The sequence below is a fragment of the Aegilops tauschii genome, chromosome 5 (genome assembly GCF_002575655.3).
Source record: "Aegilops tauschii subsp. strangulata cultivar AL8/78 chromosome 5, Aet v6.0, whole genome shotgun sequence".
Classification (NCBI taxonomy): domain Eukaryota; kingdom Viridiplantae; phylum Streptophyta; class Magnoliopsida; order Poales; family Poaceae; genus Aegilops; species Aegilops tauschii.
This window is the reverse complement of record NC_053039.3, coordinates 532,203,215-532,221,199: the sequence shown is the minus strand read 5'-3', so window position 1 is coordinate 532,221,199 and position 17,985 is coordinate 532,203,215. Positions and strand designations below refer to the sequence as shown.

Here is a 17,985-nt window from a genome sequence, read left to right as displayed (position 1 = left end):
GCTGGCAGCGGCGACACCCACGGGTGTCGTCACCTTCCTGGAGGCGTTCTTATGGCCATTCTGTGCCCCTCTTCGAGCATCAGGGGAAACCCTAGGTCCGGGTTTCCGGATCGGATGATGACGGCGCCTCGGTGTCGTTCTCCTTCTTGAAGGTGTTGTCTTGGTTGCTCGCGGCGTCTTCTGTGCGGGCTTCGGAGTTTTGGTCGTCTAGTTGTAGATTTTTTTAAGCATAATCAGACTTTATTTCTCAAATAACTGTCATATCATTTACAAGATGGTGAGAAATAAAGTCAGGGATGGTAGCATCCCAGGAACTAGAAGAATTCGATCTAAAAGACTGTTTTGCTAACTCATCAGCCACTTGGTTTGCTTCTCTGAAACAATGCTTGAAGGTGATCTTTGCAAAGTCGATGGAGAGTTGCTTACATTCAGCAACAACTGCAACATCTGGTCCTTGATAATTATCCATTAGCTGAACTGATTCCACCGCAAAGGTGCAGTCTGATTCAACATCCACTCTCATACATCCCATATTGGCAACAAGATACATTCCATTTCGTATAGCAAGAAGTTCAGCAGCGTCCACATCTCGTACATTGGGTATAAACCAAGAAGCAGCAGCAATGAAGTCGCCATGTTCATCACGAATAACTGCTCCAGTCGCTCCGGACAATGTTTCGACGTGAAAAGATACGTCAACATTCACCTTAACCATGTCATGAACTAGTTGTAGATTGGTTTGCTTCTCTAGTCGGAGAGTTTATCCTTGTTCTTCTTTGTTTGGGTCATGCATCTTTCATCTCTCCGCTTCGAGCACCATGGTCACGCCCCTTGCATCCGAATCATGTGTTGTACCACCTCCTATAATCATTCTTGCTTCTTCTATCAATGCCGTGATATGCAAGCTTTGCGTATTCGAGAAAAAAAAACATTCTCTGCTTTGACCAATGTTGCCCCAAAAATTGTAAACTATCATCCGCGAACAGCAAATGATTAACACTCAAGGCAGGTGGTGCAACTTGAAGCCCTCCAACCTAATCATTAGCTTCATTTGTCTCCATTGTCCTTGGAAAGCATAGAGAAATCAACCTGATATTGATCATTGCTTGAGTTCATCTCATTAGTTTCTCCACAGGCAAGCTCCTCTTGTTCCTTTTGCAAATCATCCAATTCCTCATCAGAAGCCAGTTCATCCTCAACAACTCCATCTCCCTTAGGAAATTGAAACCAGCTAAGTCCCCTTGTTCAGAGTTCAACAGGAGCTCTAGGGTTTTAATCCTGGATATGTGTTGAGACTCGGGCAACTGTAATTTCAACATTGAAGTGGGACTTGCTTCTCCAGTCTGCCGCGCCCTCTCCACCTGTCGCAGACCGGTCTCCCGACCGCGTGGGGCCAGACACACGTGTTCTGATGCCGCCAATGGGCTGTGTGGTGCACGCCAATCCCGAGGAATCTCCTCGCGAAGCAGAAGCTGCTTTTGTCCCCCTGCCACCAGGGCCCCCGTGTGCAGCCCAACAGGATTGGTTCCCACCTCTGGCAACACCATGATCTCAGCTGCACCAACCACCCCCACCGTATCCTCCTCGCCTGCCGCGCCACCAGTTGAGGACCAATCCGCCCCCACCCCTGACCCGGCCAGCCCAGGAATCCAAAGCCCTGTGCAGGGCCACATGCATGGCGTGATCGGCTCGGCCTCTGCGGAGGCAACACGTGGCACTACATGCGCTCTTTCCATGCAGCCCTCACGTACCCAGCCTGACGCTCCCTCCGCATTAGCTGCGCCCCCTCGTGACCAACCCCAGCTGCAGGGTTTCTTGGACACCATCAGCGCGCCAATTGCGCCAATCCTCACCACCCCGACGGCCCGTCGGCGCTGGCTTGAGCTGCCTCCAAACTTCACTCCTCGGCGTAGTGACCGCATTACGTGGGCTGATCACGGCTTGAATGCCGAGGCCAAGGCAAAGCGGGTCCTTCTCCTTCGTCTTGGCATCATCTCTGACGACGAGCCAGTTTCCGCCGCCGCCCTGGAACGCTACCACAAGCTCTTCGAGCGACCGTTGGCTGGGGACATCATGCAGGCTTTTGCCAATTTCTATGGGTGGCAAGTCCCCACTGACGTCGCAGGTCTCGTCGCCTCGGCGCGCTCCTCGCCCCAGCCTCGCCTGGTCGAGATCTGACCTTGCCTTCGTGGCGCTCCCCCCCGGCTCCCCCCCTTTTCTCCATGGATGCACACCTCAAAGTAGTTTTTTGGAATGTCTGCGGCCTCAATAGCCGGGCTAAACGGACTGCAGTTTGCAGCATGTTCTCCGCTGATTTACCCTGTATCGTCTACCTCCTTGAAACGAAGCTAAATTCCGTCTCGTTGTCTACTGTTGTGGAGATTCTAGGTCCGCAGTTTCTGGACTTCTACTTCCTGCCCGCAGATGGGACGCATGGCGGTATCCTACTTGCCTGGCAGCGTGACATCATCTCCCTCTCTCACCCGTACATTGGCACGCATCATATTACGGCTTTGGTCTCCCCCCTCGTTGGGAACCAGCATTGGTGTCTCACTGGGGTTTACGGGCCCCAAGATGACCAGGCGAAGATCAAGTTCCTCTCCGATCTGCAAGATGAACGGGCCACCTGCGCTGGACCCTGGCTCATAGGAGGCGACTTCAACATGATCTTGTCCGCCGAAGATAAAAACAACAATAGACTTAACCGTCGTATCATGCACCGCTTCCGACGTTTCACCGCAGACTTGGAGCTGCGCGATATTTACCTCCACGGCCGGAGGTATACTTGGTCTAACGAGCAGGAGCGGCCGACGCTCGTCCGCAATGACCAGGTCCTCTGCACCCCGGGCTGGGACTCCGAGCAACCCCACTGCATCCTCCGGTGTCTCGCGACTACTACTTCGGATCATTGCCCCCTCGTCATCGATTGTGCACCTCGTGCTCACGGCAAACCACATTTCCACTTCCAAAGCTATTGGGTGAAGTGGGAGGGTTTCCATGATACTGTCTCCGAGGCCTGGAATGGCGTCGACCCTGACGCGGACCCTTTCCATCGGGTCTTCGCTAAGCTGATGGCTACGGCTCGCAGCTTGCAAAGCTGGGGCGCAAAAAGGTTGGGGGATGTCTCGCTTCAAATCCTCCTCGCTCGCGAGCTCATTGCTCGCCTGGATGCTGCCCAAGACCTATGGCCCCTATCTGCTGGCGAGGCTTGGCTGCGTCGCAAGCTCAAATGCGCGTACCTGGGCCTTGCTTCCCTGGAGAGATCCATTGCGCGCCAGCGCACTCGCTTCCGCTGGCTCCGCGAGGGCGACGAGAGTACGGCGTTCCTCAAGATACATGCTGCTCACCGTAGGCAAAAGAACGACATCTTCCAGCTCAACGACGCCGGCCTCCCGGTCTCCGAGGACGCGGGCATGGCGCGTCTTGCCTACGAGCATTTCTCATCCATCTTCGGCTCCCACACCCCTCGTGCCTCTACCATCGACCTTGGGTCCATTGGCCACCCGGCATTCGACATGTCTGAGCTCGACGTCCCTTTCTCCGATCAAGAAATCTGGGAGGCCGTCAAGTGCCTATCGGCCGGCAAAGCCCCAGGCCCCGATGGGTTCACTGCCGAGTTCCTCCTTGAATGTTGGGATATCATCAAGCAAGACATCTGCGACGTGTTCCTCAAGCTCTACCACATGAATGGGTGCGGCTTTCACAAGCTCAACGAGGCGTTGCTCACCCTCCTCCCCAAGAAAGCTGACGCATCCTCCATCTCAGATTCCCGCCCTATAAGCTTGATCCATCTCCTCGCCAAGCTATTTGCCAAGGTGCTCTCGCTGAGGCTAGGCCCTCGCCTCGGCGACACCGTGTCGGCCAACCAGAGTGCGTTCATTGCCGGCCGCGGAGTCCATGACAACTTCATGATGGTGCAGCAGACCGCGCGGCTCCTTCACAATCTTAAAGCCCCACGCGTCCTCCTCAAGCTCGACATCGCCCGTGCTTTCGACACGGTTTCTTGGCCCTTCCTCTTCGAGGTCCTCGCGCACCTGGGCTTTGTCCATCGCTGGTGGGCATGGGTTGCCATCCACCTCTCGACCTCCTCTTCGAGAGTGCTCGTCAACGGCTCCCCCGGACCGCCCATAGATCATGCCTGTGGCCTTCGGCAAGGCGATCCTGTTTCACCCATGCTCTTCGTTCTGGTGATCGACGTCCTCAACACCTTGGTCCAGCATGCGAGCAGGCTTGGCACCCTCCAGCGCCTCACCGCTAGGCGTGCCATCCCCAGCATCTCTCTGTTTGTGGATGACGTTGTTCTCTTTTTTCATCCCGATCGCCGCGACCTCCAGGCTGTCCAGAGCATTCTCGAGCTATTCGGCCATGCCTCCGGCCTCAAGACCAACTTTGCGAAGTGCTCCCACTACTAGGAAAATGCTTATACATAGAAGTTTACCAGTAGCGTGTGTTCTGGACCCCACGCTACTGATAATAACCAGTAGCGTCTGTTATAAAGCGCGTTGCTGGTACAACATAGCAGCAGCGTGGTGGCCGCCCTCGCGGGCGAGACGCTCTCATGCTCGACTAAGGCTTTCCCCATCAACTACCAAGGCCTCCCTCTCTCGACGAGGAAAATCGGCACTGCGGCGCTCACGCCTCTTGTCGAGAAGATGGCCAAGCGCTTGGGCTCCTGGCAGGCATGCCTCCTCCCTCGCGGCGAGCATCTCGCCCTCGTCCGCCACGTCCTTTCTGCCATGCCAGTGCATCTGTTGCTCGCCATGACCCTCTCTGCCCTGATCCTCAAGCTTATCAATCGTCTGATCCGGGATTTCTTGTGGCATGGCCGCAAAGAGGCTCGCTCAGGTAACTGCCTTGTCAACTGGCCGCGCATCTGCCGCCCTCTTGAGCTCGGCGGCCTGGGCATGCGTGATATTCAGCGCACCGGCATCTCCCTCCGCGTTCACTGGCTATGGCTGCGCATCACCGACCCATCCTGTACCTGGCACCACCTCCACCTGCCGGATGACGCCAGCGTCCGCGACATCTTCCGGGCATCCACCACCTGGACCGTTGGTGACGGCCACACTTGTTGTTTCTGGACTGACCGCTGGGTGGATGGCAAATCCATTGCCGAGCTTGCGCCGCACCTGGACGCGCTTGTCCCTCGTCGCCTCCGCGCCAAGCGCTTGGTCCATGATGGACTCCAGAATCGGGCTTGGATCCATGATATCCATGGCGCGCTGAACGTGGTGACCACTGTCGAGTACGTCCAACTCTGGAGGCATCTTCTACAGGTGACTCTCTCCCCCAGCCCGACTCGTTACGCTGGCGCTGGACCGATAGCGGCTCTTACTCGGCCAAATCATGCTACCACGCCCTTTTCCAAGGCTCAATCGCTGACCCGGAGTGGAGGATCACTTGGAAATGTTGGGCACCAGACGACAACAAGATCTTTCTCTAGCTCGCGAAACATGATCGATGCTGGATGGCCACGAGACTTGCTAGGCACGGCCTGCCCCATCCATCAGCTTGTGTGCTCTGCGATCAGGATGTCGAGGACATTCACCATCTACTTGTGGCATGCCCCTTCTTCAAGGAAATTTGGTACCGCACCTTCTCTTGGTGCCGCCTTACTACTACTCCCCACCACCCCTTGTTAGGTTGATCTCCTCTGAGCAGGCCCAACAGCCTGCCAGGCCCTTGGTCAATGCGCCCTGATCGGGGGCGCCCAACCCATTATGGTTGGTGGGCCCCTGTGACCCGTGCTATATAAACAGGGTGGGGGCCGGGGCACGACTTACGAGGTTAATCGCTGCCACAATCCCCACCTACAATCCCTACCAATCTAGGGTTAGCGCGGTGCTCACGGGAAGCTCCACCACCACCGCCGTCCACTCTCTGTCCACATCGTCACCGGCCCCTACTTCACCATGGCCGGCGCTGGATCGAGCTCGTCTGGACATGCAGAAGGTAGGTTCACCGGAATGATCTAACCTATCCAATCCAAAGCACTCTATCAATGGTATCAGAGCCATCCTAGGCTATGATTTTCGGTGCAAAGTATAAACAGAGAAAGAAAAAGGATCCCTTCCCCAAGAACCCTAAACAGGGCAAAGAAAAATTCCTCAATGGACAAAGAAGTGCCGCCGCAAGGCCGCGCCTGTTCCTCTCGATCCGGACGCGCATCGGCAAGCCGAGGCGTCGGATGAAGTACTACCGGAGCCAGCTCAACGGCATGCCGGCAACGAAAAGAAAAAGACAAAAAACGGGGGTAGGCACCGCGGCCAAACCGCTCGACGGCGGCGCGCTCACCGCAAGGCAGACGCGCAGCCGGCGAAGGGGATGGCCACGGCGCTGCATCGAAACCCGCAGCATCTCTCTCTCTCTCTCTGTTGCTGCATGCAGTAGTAGAGCAGAGGAGTAGAAGGGAGGAAAGGGGGAGGGAGAAGAGCTGGCCAGGGAACGGCGGAGCTCAACCCCGTCTCCGGCTGCCGGCGACCGGCGTCAAACGCAACGGCGCAGTCGGGAGCGAGAGAAGGGGAGCAGAGGTGGCCGCGAGCGTCCCCCCCTCTCTCCGTCAAAGGAGAGGCCGGGGGGAAGAGATGCGGCCAGGCTCGCGCGGTGGTGGACGCCATCGCCGGCGGCTCGACCGGACCGGCGCGGCGCGGTCGCCCGGCGACCGGGACAGCGACGGGTCGAGAGAGCCTGAGCGGCGCGCGAGGAGAAAGGGGGGCGAACGGACTGGGTTTCGTTCCGATCGCTGCGGTGGGTCGGTTTTGTTCGAGCGAGAAGGATGCTGCGTCGTCCGATCGAGCTGAACGGCCCTGATTGAAAACCTAACCCCGCCCCGGGCCTTCTGGGCCGAAAGTGGAGGCCTCGGCGGCCGGGCCGCGCTGGACCGAGGCCGGCTGTGCGGCTGAGCCGCGTCCTATACTGAGGCGCTCGGGCGGCCGACCGGTGCTCGCCCAGCAGGCTGGTGGGCCGCGGGCCGCGCTGTTAAGGCTGCGAGCGGCGCGTGCGTTTGCAGGCCGTGGGACGGGCTGTGCTAGCAAAGAGGCTCGTCAGCATTCCTTTTATTCATTTTCCAACGAAATTTTTTGTTTAGTAAATAGCAAAGTAAACAGAAAAAGTTTCTGAGAATGAAAATTTTCAGAAAAGGAAATGTTCATGAATTTTATAAAGAAAATAATAAAGTTCATAAATTTTCTATTTTGTCAAAGAAAAGTTTCTGTAAAGAATTAAAAGTTCATGAATTTTTATTCATGTTTTTCCGCTGCGTAAATAATTAATAGTGCTCTTTTACAAAGAAAATAAAAGTTTAGACAGAATTACATTTTTAAGAGCATGCTAAAGTGATGAATATGATTATGTTATTTTTTATGACCAACGTTGTTAATAACATGATCATGTTTTATTATTGAAAATAAAAGTGCTCTTTTAAAAGTGAAAAGAACTAAAGTAAAAGATTAAATTGTTGCTTCTCTAATGCTTTTTTGAACCAATCGGTTAAAATTGCTTAGAGAGTAAAAGAGTACAGAAATTTTTTTGAATAAAATATTGTAAAGTTTCCGTTGCAAAGTAAAAGTTTTATCCTCCAATTAAATTGGAACCAACGGGAAAATTTAATTGGAAGAAATGTTTTTAGCAATGTTTTTTCCCTTGTGGGTGAAATAAGATGTAGATAGTTTCCGCTACGACAAAAAAGAGATATTTGTTTTAAAGTTAAAACATGGTATTGTTATTTTCTGACCAACGTTGATGATAACAGTGCTATAATTCAATGAGTCTTATGTTCAAAGTTCAAAGTTTAAATATTTGATAAATTTTGTATCAAAGTGATCAATTTTTAGAGAACGGATAAAGATCAAGAAATGATCTTGAACTAGAGAAATGTATATTTCTTGTTCCCGCTGCAATAAAGTTGATTCTTAGCAAATGTATATTTCTTGTTCCCTCTACGATTGGTGGCGATCCGCGTCAGACTCCGTGCCGCACTCTCTCCGGAAGGCACTTGCCTCGATCGTCCCAATCATCACGTGGGAGATTTGGAAGCACCGAAGTGCATGCATCTTCGATCAACGTCAACCCTCCATCAACATCCTGCTAGCTACCATCCAAGATGATGTGCGCGCCTGGGCCACGGCCGGTGCCAAAGGGCTGCAAGCACTACTCGATGTAACATAAACCGTATGTATTGGGGCTGAGCACCCCCTCCCTCTGCTCCCGGGAGCCTCCGACTTGCCTTTGCGCACAAGTCGTTGGACCCCTAACCCTGTAACTTTCACTCTACCTATCAATGCAAAGATACGCTTAGGCGTATTGGTGAGAGAGTCTGATGGTTGTGCCCAAGTGATTGGTTTCTAGGGTTCGTGGGCCCAGAGCCAGTGACTGAACCACTTTCAAATCCAGTTCTAGACCCCCTCTGTGATCCAATATCATCAGTAGAGATATTGTCTCTGGGTTCAACGTCATATATATATGTTTTATCTAAGTTCAAATAAGAGACATCTTTTCGTATGTACATATATAAGTTGCTATATGTTTGATACCAGTGATCTTTGCTGACATTTGCTCTCTTCATTATGAAACTTCGCAGATTTGTCAACCAAAACTTCAACAGCGCCAGGCCGCCGCCACATGACAAAGCCACTGCAGTCAACCTAGACAATGTGTTTTACAGACTTGGCATGTCAAATTCATGCTTGTAATTCTAGAATATTGATGTGTTCTAAAAAATGTGTTGCAATTTTGATTCATGTAAAATTTTATAAACAATACTATTTATATAATTCATTCTTTTCATATTAATATGCTTGTAGGACTTGTTTCCTTGTCAAGTGCTCTCACATTAGTGAATGATAGTATATACTTCATACTTGCTGTGGATGTCATTCACTGTGCAGTCTGATTCATTAATCTTTGGCTCTTTCCTGACGCTTTAGTTTTGCCTAAAGTGTTTGACTTTCAGTTTAACCAAATGAGTACTCAGAGTTTAGTTGCTACTGTTCCGGTTTAAGCATACGAGTGATGATCAACGTAATGCTATGGCCAATATATATAACAGATTCAGTGCTGCATATGCTTGTCATCGGTAAGTGATTCAACATGGAGAATAGTTAAGGCTGGTTTAATTTCAGTGCTGCATATGCTTGTCATCGGTAAGTGATTCAACATGGAGAATAGTTAAGGCTGGTTTAATTTCAGTGCTGCATATATAACAGATGCCTCGTAGGTTTGACTGGTTTAATTTTAGTTAAACCGAATGAGCACTCAAATTTTGTTCGAACTATGCGTCAGTAAACTAGTTTTCTGAACTTCCTGTCTCTCAACACACCTTCTCTGAAGAAATCGACATCTTCTCTGAAGAACTCGACATTCTACCAGAAAGACGGACGGCTACGATGCTCTCCACTTATGAAGGATCAACGCTCCTCGAAGACCATGGGCTCCTCTGTTCAGTGTCCGACAACGGCTGCAGTTGACTGAAGTTTTTTTTAAAACACGGTTAACTCAAGTTTAACTTACGTAAGCTTCAGTTAACACTTTCTTTTTGCGGGGGACAGTTAAATATGTTTCACTGCGTGTAATTTCAGTTCCTTCTGTAAATAGCTTCCGGGTTATGATATGTGTCGGAGAACTAGATAACTTGGTTCATATGTTTCCTTTTATGTCTTTCAATCCTTTGACGTCGGTAAATGATTTGGCGTGGAGAATAGGCCATGGTGCTTTAAAGCACAGTCTGATTCATAAATACAGTAATATTTTGTTGTTTCCTGATGCTTTGGTTTTACCTCGTATGTTTGACTAGTTTAGTTTCAGCGGCCCTCGACTTATGAAAGATCAACGACTCTCCAAGACCAAGGGCTCCCCTGTTCAGAGTCCGAAAACGGCAACAGTTGACTGAAGTTTTTGTTTGAAAACACACAGTTAACTGAAGTTTAACTTATGTAAGCTTCAGTTAACACTTTTTATTGGCGGGGGACAGTTAACTCGGTTCACTGCGTGTAATTTCAGTTCCTCCTGCAAATAGATTCCGTGATTGTTGATCGGTTTATCATCTTCATCTCCAAGTATTATTATCTGTAGCTAGTGCTAGAACTAGAACTACACAACTTGGTAGATCAGATCGATCCCCATGAAATACACTACTTGTTTTCCTTTTATGTCTTTCGGTCCTTTGTCGTCGGTAAATATGATTTGGCGTGGAGAATAGGCCAAACCTAACAATATTTTGTTGTTTCCTGCTGCTTTGGTTTACTGGTTTAGTTTCAGATAAACCGCATGAATGCTCAAATTATTTAGTTTCAGTTGTTGTCAGGATACTAGTTCTTTGAACTTCCTGTCTCTGAACATACCTTGAGAAATCGACACATTCTCTTCCTCGATCCAAATGGCTGTTAATGATTTGGGCCATTGGTTGAGCCCCAAGCAACATATCTTTCTGACAATCCTTGTTTTCGTGCCAGAGCCAAGCACATTGAAATTGATTTTTATTTTGTGAGAGAAAGAGTTTCTTTTTGAAATGGAGGATTACCCCTGGCCTCTGCATCAACATGAGAGAAAGAGTTGTAGACAAGAAATTGGAGATCCAGTTCATTTCTTCGAAAGATCAAGTAACAGATGGCTTTACCAAAGTGCTCCCTACCAATACATTTGAAGAGTTCCAGAATGGTATAAACTCAGGATAGTTAAGATTAAGGCATGGTGTTAAATGATACAGTGGTTGTTTCACACTGTATCTCATCTAATCTTAGCTGAAGCACCGGGGTACATCACCTACCCAGTCCGCTATGGTCGACGGTGACGGCGTCCGTGGACGTCGTGTTCCTCCTTGCAGGCTCCGTCGTGGTGCTTCTTCTCCCTCCATCTTACTCCGGGTGAAAACTTGATCTTCGGATCAGACGGTGGCGACGTTCTTGCTCGAGCCCTTCCTGGAGGCACCGTCTTGGAGTCCTCGGTCTGGCATGTCCGTCGCACATCCTCCCGGACGATCGCTCCTTGGTGGTGGTATCCGTCGGCTCTTGGCGGATCCTTTTTTGGTCATCTTTTAGATGCTTTGTGTCGTTGAGGTTGTGTGTCGGTGCCCGGCATTCGTGTATCTTGCCTTGGGTTCTGTGTGGCGTGCGTTTGTATCGGATACTTGTTGGTGTGGTTGTGCTTTATAATATAAAGCGGGGGAAACCCTTTTTCGTAAATCTTAACAATATGTACATGTATGTCTATCTCCTCAATCCTATCTGTAGTCATGTCCTAGTGATTGGTCGTTCAACTTGTAAACCACGGCAGAGGTCGTCTCTGCCTACAATAACTAAATGATGGGGCTCCTCGCAAGGAGCAGCAACACTTCCAAACTTCACGAAACAAAATGAGTTCTTAATTTTTGTTATCTAGAGTTCAAAACTCTGGCGTTTGGCAATATAAAATCACCTAATATCTATATTTTTTTTCAAACCCAGTGCTAAACCATCTAAATTTTTGCAAAATATTTTCTCATATCTTCAGAGACGGGCACTAATGCAAGTCATGAAAGGCCTTTAACCTGGATTAATCCTACGGTAACCGTGCGCCCGTACCATGAGTCCCGTCGCAACCAGCCAGAGAACAAGGGCCCATCGATATGCCACAACCACGCGGGCTATACAAACGCGTTCATGGTAAACCTTTTATTGATAGTTTCGTTTTTTGAGCAATCTGACGAATAGATAAAAAAAATCCAGTGCCATTTATTTTCATTTGGAACACTGGAACTTTCTATATATTTTTTAGAAGCACACTGGAACTTTTTTTTGACAATTGGAAACACACTGGAACTTTGTAGAAAATAATGGAATAGTTTCTCTAGAATTCCAGCAAAGAAAATGGCAAGACTGGATAGCATGGGCCTGGCCCCCGGCTATTGATGATTTGGGCCGTTAGTTGGGCTATCAGAATTGCATTAGGCCCGTTTCAGAGGCTCTTCCTTCCTCCCGCCCGTGTTGTTCCCTCCAAAACCAACTGACGACCAACCGCAGGCAGAAGGAATCTCTCTGCTTCTTGAAATCGATCGGTTGCAGCGGGACGGGAGACGCTCTCCTCTGCCGTCGTCGTCTATATAGCTAGCCTCCCTCGCCTCGCCTCGCCTTCCTCCTCTCCCATCTTTCCTCATACGTAGCTTCCTTCCTTCCTTCCAGCTCTCTCCCTCTCCCGTGTGGTTCTTGCGAAGCTGTTCGATCGACCGAGGCGAGATGGCGAGAAAGCGGAAGGGCGCCGGCGACAATACTGAGCCACGGCAGCGGCGTCCGCGTGTAGCGCCGCCGGAGACTACAGCCGGCCCGCAGGCGCCTGCAGCAGGCGATTTTCCAGGCCCGTCTTCCCTGCAAGGGCAGTTCGCTCTGCTCAGGGGATTCGATCCTCTGCTGGGAAATCCAGGTACGTTCCCTCCCAAATGAAGCGCCGAGTTCTTTCTATCTGGTTCGTGCGGTTTCGTGGTTGGTTCATTGACGTCTGAGTTGGATTTCTCGGTTTCTTTCGATTGCAAAATGCAGGGCGGACGGCGACTTCGCAGGCGCTCGCACGGGTGTCGTCGGCTACCGTCAACGCCCAAGGCTTCGGTGGAGGTGGGTGCCCAAGAAACCGAAGCTAGGAGCGAGCACGTCCTTGGTTCTTGCGTTGATGCCCGCTTCTTGGATCGTATTGTAACATCTGTCAGATGCCTTGGTTTCTTGCAGGTCTCAGTCGCGGCGGCGGGTTGGCACGGACGACGATGCTCCGGCAGTCGCTGCGCAATGCATATCCAGGTGCGTTTCGTCCCAACCCAACCCAAGAAAATGGCAAAATTCTTTCTCTCTGTTCCGTGGTCCTGGCAGTGCGGTTCTTGGTTCTTGACTGACGCCGGAGTTGGATTTCTTGGTTTCTGTTGTGTAATTGTGGTTGCAGACGCTGGGAGTGCGCCCTTCGGCATCCACGCGGCGAGCGGCCAGAACCAGATCGCCAACTCCGGTGCCTCTTCTTCCCAGTTCGCTGGAGGTGGGGGCGGGGGCGGGTCAGGGTCGGGGTTCGGGGGATTCTCTCAGTTTGGTATGTTCCCTTCCAACCCAAGAAAAGCGCAAAACTCTTTCACTCTGGTCCGTGCGGTTCTTGGTTCTTGACTGACGCTGGAGTTGGGTTTCTTGGTTTCTGCTGTGTAATTCCGACTGTTGCAGCCGGTGGAATCCACGCGCCGACTGGCTATGGTTTCTCCGGCGGGGTAATAGGGCAGCCGCACGGCAACTCCAGCGGGGTAATTTCAATTTGGGCTGGCTTGTCCCGCGGTCCCGCCGCCATGAGCTCATTGGTTTCTTCTTGGCTCTTTGCATTGCAGCCTTCTTCCGCAGGTCTAAGGTGCTCTGATTGCAATGAGCTCACGACGGGGCATCTGGACTCGGTGCCCTTGTGCCAGGCTTGCTACAGCAAGCGCTTCACCGTCAACGCCGGTGCGCATCAGGGTCGCATTCCAGATCCAGGTGAGTCTCAGACTCTCAGTTCCCTCCCCTCCCAAGAAAAGCACCTCTCTGGTTCGTGCGGTTCCTTGTTCGTTGACGTCCGACATTGATTTCTTGTTCCTTGGGCAGCCGGGAGGTGCATTGTCTGCAAAAATTCCACAAGAATGTATTGGGTGGCCTCGATGCCCTTGTGCTCGGATTGCCACCGCAAGATCTTCGCCAGCAACGGGCCTCTACAGCATCTACAGCCATTTCTAGCAGGTCTCCGTCGCGGGGGTGTCTCTCAGTCGACGCCGCCGGTGGGCAATCTAGGTGTGTTCCCTCCCTCCCAAGTCCCAACCCAAGAAAAGCGCTGAACTCTTTCTCTCTGGTCCATGCTGTGCGGTTCTTGGTTCTTCATTGACGCCGGCCGGAGTTTGATTTCTTGGTTGCTGTTGTGTAATTCTCTCTGTTGCAGCCGGTGGCATCCTCGCGACGGCCAGCGGCGGGAACCAGACGGGAGCAGCGCAGCCGCACGGCAACTCGGGCGGGGTAATTTCAATTTGCGATCACGAACGATTCATTCCTTATTTGGGCTAGCTTTTGTGCCGCCGCCATGAACTCATTGGTGCCCTTGTGCGAGGATTGCCACGGGCAGACCCGATACGTCCCCAGCTGCGTCGCTGCGCGTCAGGGTCAGCAGGCCCCCGATCTCGACCTGGACCTCCGCCTCAGCCAGCCTTCTTCCAAGGCTTGCATCTACAACCACCGAAGCGACGAGGTGTGCAGTTATTGCTACCGCGGGGGCAGCTGAACAGAATGCTGACAGCTGAACAGAATGCTGTGAACTCTGCTTTGCTCTGTTTTGACAGAACAGAACAGCATGATTCCTGTGATGCATGCATGTGGCCAAATGTGGCAATGCATACATACATAATTGAGTAGGTCCATGAAACTATATATATACATACTTGCTGTAGATCGATTTCACTCAGTTTAATCCTTGGCTCTTTTCTGACGCTTTAGCTTTGCCTTATTTTAACTGATTTTTGGCTCTTTGTGTTTGATTGATTCACATTCAGTATAACCAAATGAGTACTCAGAGATTAGTTCCACCTGTTCCAGTTTAAGCTTAATTATGCTCTGGCCAATACATATAACATATTCCAACTGTTCCTGGTTCGCGGGTCGATGGCGCGATCCACGTCCCGGGGTCGATCGACCCCGATCGAGGGTCGGGGACGATGGCGGGTCGAGCTGGATCGATTGCCGGATCACGACCCCGATAGATGGACGATGGCGCGTTCATGGGGATCCGATGCTTGCTTACCAGCCAATCCGCAATCGTACTACTCCGCCGGCTGCAGGCTTGCCAGAGTCCGACCTTCCGTGATCCGCTGCTCGCCTGCCGGAATTCGAGCTGTCCGCCGCTGCTGAGGCATCCCCCGTCCCGCACTCCGGTTACCACCATTGGTACGACCTTACGCGAGCGGCGATTCCGTCGCCGATTAGGAGTTCTTCGAGGCACAAGAATGCTGGGAAGGGTAAACAGGAGTGTGTGCAGGCTGACGGTAGGCTTGGAGATTGATCCTTGACAGACTGGTGGTTTGAAGATGAACAGGACGAACTAGGATTTGGGGATAATTGGTCGGCCAGATTGTTTGTGGGAAAGTAATTATGGCAGAAGAATCGCGCCATAGGGGCTACCTTGTGGCCCCATTTTTTCATCTATTTTGTGAAGTAGTATCAGGCGGGATTTCCCACCTCCGCAATACAAGGAAATACATCAATGCAGATCGTAATGATCTTTCTTTCCCTCCAACTTCATCGGGATGTATCGTACCGGATCATCGACCCGAAACCCTTTGGATCGCGATCCGCATCCCCGATTAGCGTCCCGAAGATGTATATCTCTCGTCGAACCACGTTCCGGAGGGGTGTCGACCCGCGACCCTCGACCCCGTTCCTCGACCCGGGCGATCCAGATTTCTGGCAACTATGGGCTGGCCTTCTCCCAGCTGCGGTCTATCGCTCGTCTCACGCCCGGTGTGTAGGTCCGAGCTCGTCTCGCGCATAGTGCCGCAGGACTGAGCTCGTCTCGCGCACGGTGCTGCAGGACTGACCTCGTCTCGCGCACGGAGCTGCCAGACCGAGCTCGCCTCGCGCCCGGTGCTGCAGGACGGGTCGATGGAGGCCAGGTGGCTGACCTATTGGGTCTCGCGCTGGGGGTCGCCCAGGGGTGCGAAAGGTGGGACCTTTCTACTCGTCTCTTTGGTTGGGATAGCGGCAGGTCTCGGGTGAGGTGGGGTCTAGGTCTTGGATGCCGGGGCGGCGGCCCTGGTGGTGGTTGCGCGGTGCTCTCGGGCGGAGACCGTGGCTTGGTGCTGCCCGGTGGCCATGGCCGTGTGGGCGGCATGGTCGCCGGGGTGTGGCGTTCGGTGGCGGTGAGTTTTGGCCGGGGTGAAAACCTGTTCTATCTTCGGACGGACCGGCGGCGGCGAAGCTCGTTCCCTTCTTGAAGGCCTCGTCACGGCTCTCATTGCTCGTCGTGCGGCTCCGGGGGAAACTCTAATCCTTGGATTGGGCAGTGGCGGCGCTCCGGTGTCGTATCCTTCTTGAAGGCGCCGCCTTGGAGCCCACGGTTCGTCGTATGCGGCTTCATCTCTTCGCGGTGGTAGTGCTAGGGGTGGTGTTGCCTCAGCGCCTATGTATCATGCCTTGGGTGTGTGCGTGTGTTGTGGTGGCGTGCGTTGTACTGGGATGTGAGGATCGTGCTTTATATATAAAGCGGGGCGAAAGCCTTTTTCGGTAAAGCACAGTCTGAGAGAGCGGCGATGGCGCGGACGGGCTCGCTTGCTCCTGGTATGTGTGCCAATCGAACGACCACACGTTGCAGACCATAGTGAATGCGATCGTATAGATACCCATCGTATACGGGCAGTGCGGTGGCGCTGGCGGCTACAGAGCCGTGTGAAATAAAGATGGTGTGGTGGTACAAGACACTGCTGTACTGTTGGTACATCAGGCGCGTGAGATTACATTACAGCGGACGTTAGAAACGGCCCGTCATCAAAACGGCGCTTTCCAAACAGATAAGTGTAGGGTTTCTGTGTGGGTCCATTATCTCAGACGACAAAATAAAGGAAAAAGAGGCCTATCCCTTCGAGCGACGCAAGAGCTGTCAAGGGCAGAGCTATGGCGATGCCGGAGGCGGGAGGCGGACGGATTCGAGTTTCTAGCAGATCCAATCGACAGGTATTGTTTCTGTTCCGCTAGTTTTTGATCTCAGTCTTAGCCACTGTAGTTCAAGGGTCGTCTTATCAGGGAACTGGGTTGTTTTACATAGATTTCCATTGCCGGATCTCGCCGCGGCCTAATACTTGCTGCGCGACGAAGTAAATCAATCTCTGCTGTGCGCGGTCGCTCAATCTAGCAATAGTGGTGCCGGCGAGACGGCGGTAGCAGTACAAGAAGAATTTGACCACAGTTCCAAAAGGGTTGCCCTGTCGAATCCAAAGCATTCGACAGACAAAGACGATGGACAAGCACCTGACTCGTCGAGCAGGTATATATATGCAGCGGTTTATTTCTAGTTGAAACATATAGTAGTTATGCAATTTGTGCGTCAGTTTGGCTGTCTAAATTATACTACATTTTATTCATTAACTCATGTGAGATTGGAGTGAATTCTAATTCAAATGGTGATACCTTGTCCAGTGTAGGACTCTGCTTTTATGCCAGTGGAAACTGTATGCATACAAACTTTTCTGAGAAATACATTCCCCCATTTTGATTGCCAGTGTGAGGCAGTGCATCTACGGGATGGCCTTATATATCTACTGTGTTCTGTAACATAGGTTTCAGTTGCCAGAGGCCACCATCTGTCAACGGTTAGTGAACGGCGAAGCAAGCCAAGCTTTGGTATGCAACAGCCGCTGAATCCAGCATTGGTAATGTGGGTGATCCACCGCCCCACAATACAAGTAGACATCAACAGCACTTGCAATGGAATGGCCCTGTCCCTTCCGACCCGAGAACAATCGACAGGCAAAGACGATCCTCAAGCACCTGGCTGGACCAAAAGGTATAACAATTGTGGATGTGTGTTTCTGTTTCAAGGATATGACAATTTTGAGTTGGCTGTATATTTATATTCCTCCAAATTTCACTGAGAAGTACTGATTTTCCTGTAAAGTACAAGGCTGCTGCTAGACGTCGATACGTTGTGTTTTGTGATTACACACTATTAGAAACTGTTTCTAGAATAACATGTAGCTGTGTGGTGCGGGGTACGTGTAGGGCACGCACCTATTTATATTCCTCCAAAAGTTGTTCTGCATATGGTCGAGAAAATAGCTGTGGAGACAAATTTTCCTTATAGTTTGTTTATTTCCACATTCTGTTGTTGAGGGCTTGGCAGCCAAAAAATAGAAATTTGTGTAATAAAACCTGTTGAAGCTACACTGCTGTCTGTTGTACTTGTTAACTTGCCAGCAATGAGCAGAACCAGCAGCATCAGTTTTTAGGATCTCAAGATCATATCGCTGGGAGCAGTGAACCAGAG

General features: G+C 51.4%; 1 protein-coding gene and 1 long non-coding RNA gene across 2 annotated transcripts; one reads left to right on the top strand and one right to left on the bottom strand.

Moving 5' to 3' along the window:
• Positions 1-247: 247 nt before the first annotated feature.
• LOC141023113 (uncharacterized) lies at positions 248-715 on the bottom strand. Its single transcript, XM_073499438.1, has one exon. The coding sequence runs from the start codon at positions 713-715 to the stop codon at positions 248-250; it is 468 nt and encodes a 155-aa protein (XP_073355539.1).
• Positions 716-16,779: 16,064 nt separating this feature from the next.
• On the top strand, positions 16,780-17,660 carry LOC120964144 (uncharacterized). The gene is made up of 2 exons (XR_006663329.2): positions 16,780-16,986; positions 17,279-17,660. It is a non-coding gene; the product is annotated as an uncharacterized lncRNA (long non-coding RNA).
• The last annotated feature ends 325 nt before the right edge of the window (positions 17,661-17,985 follow it).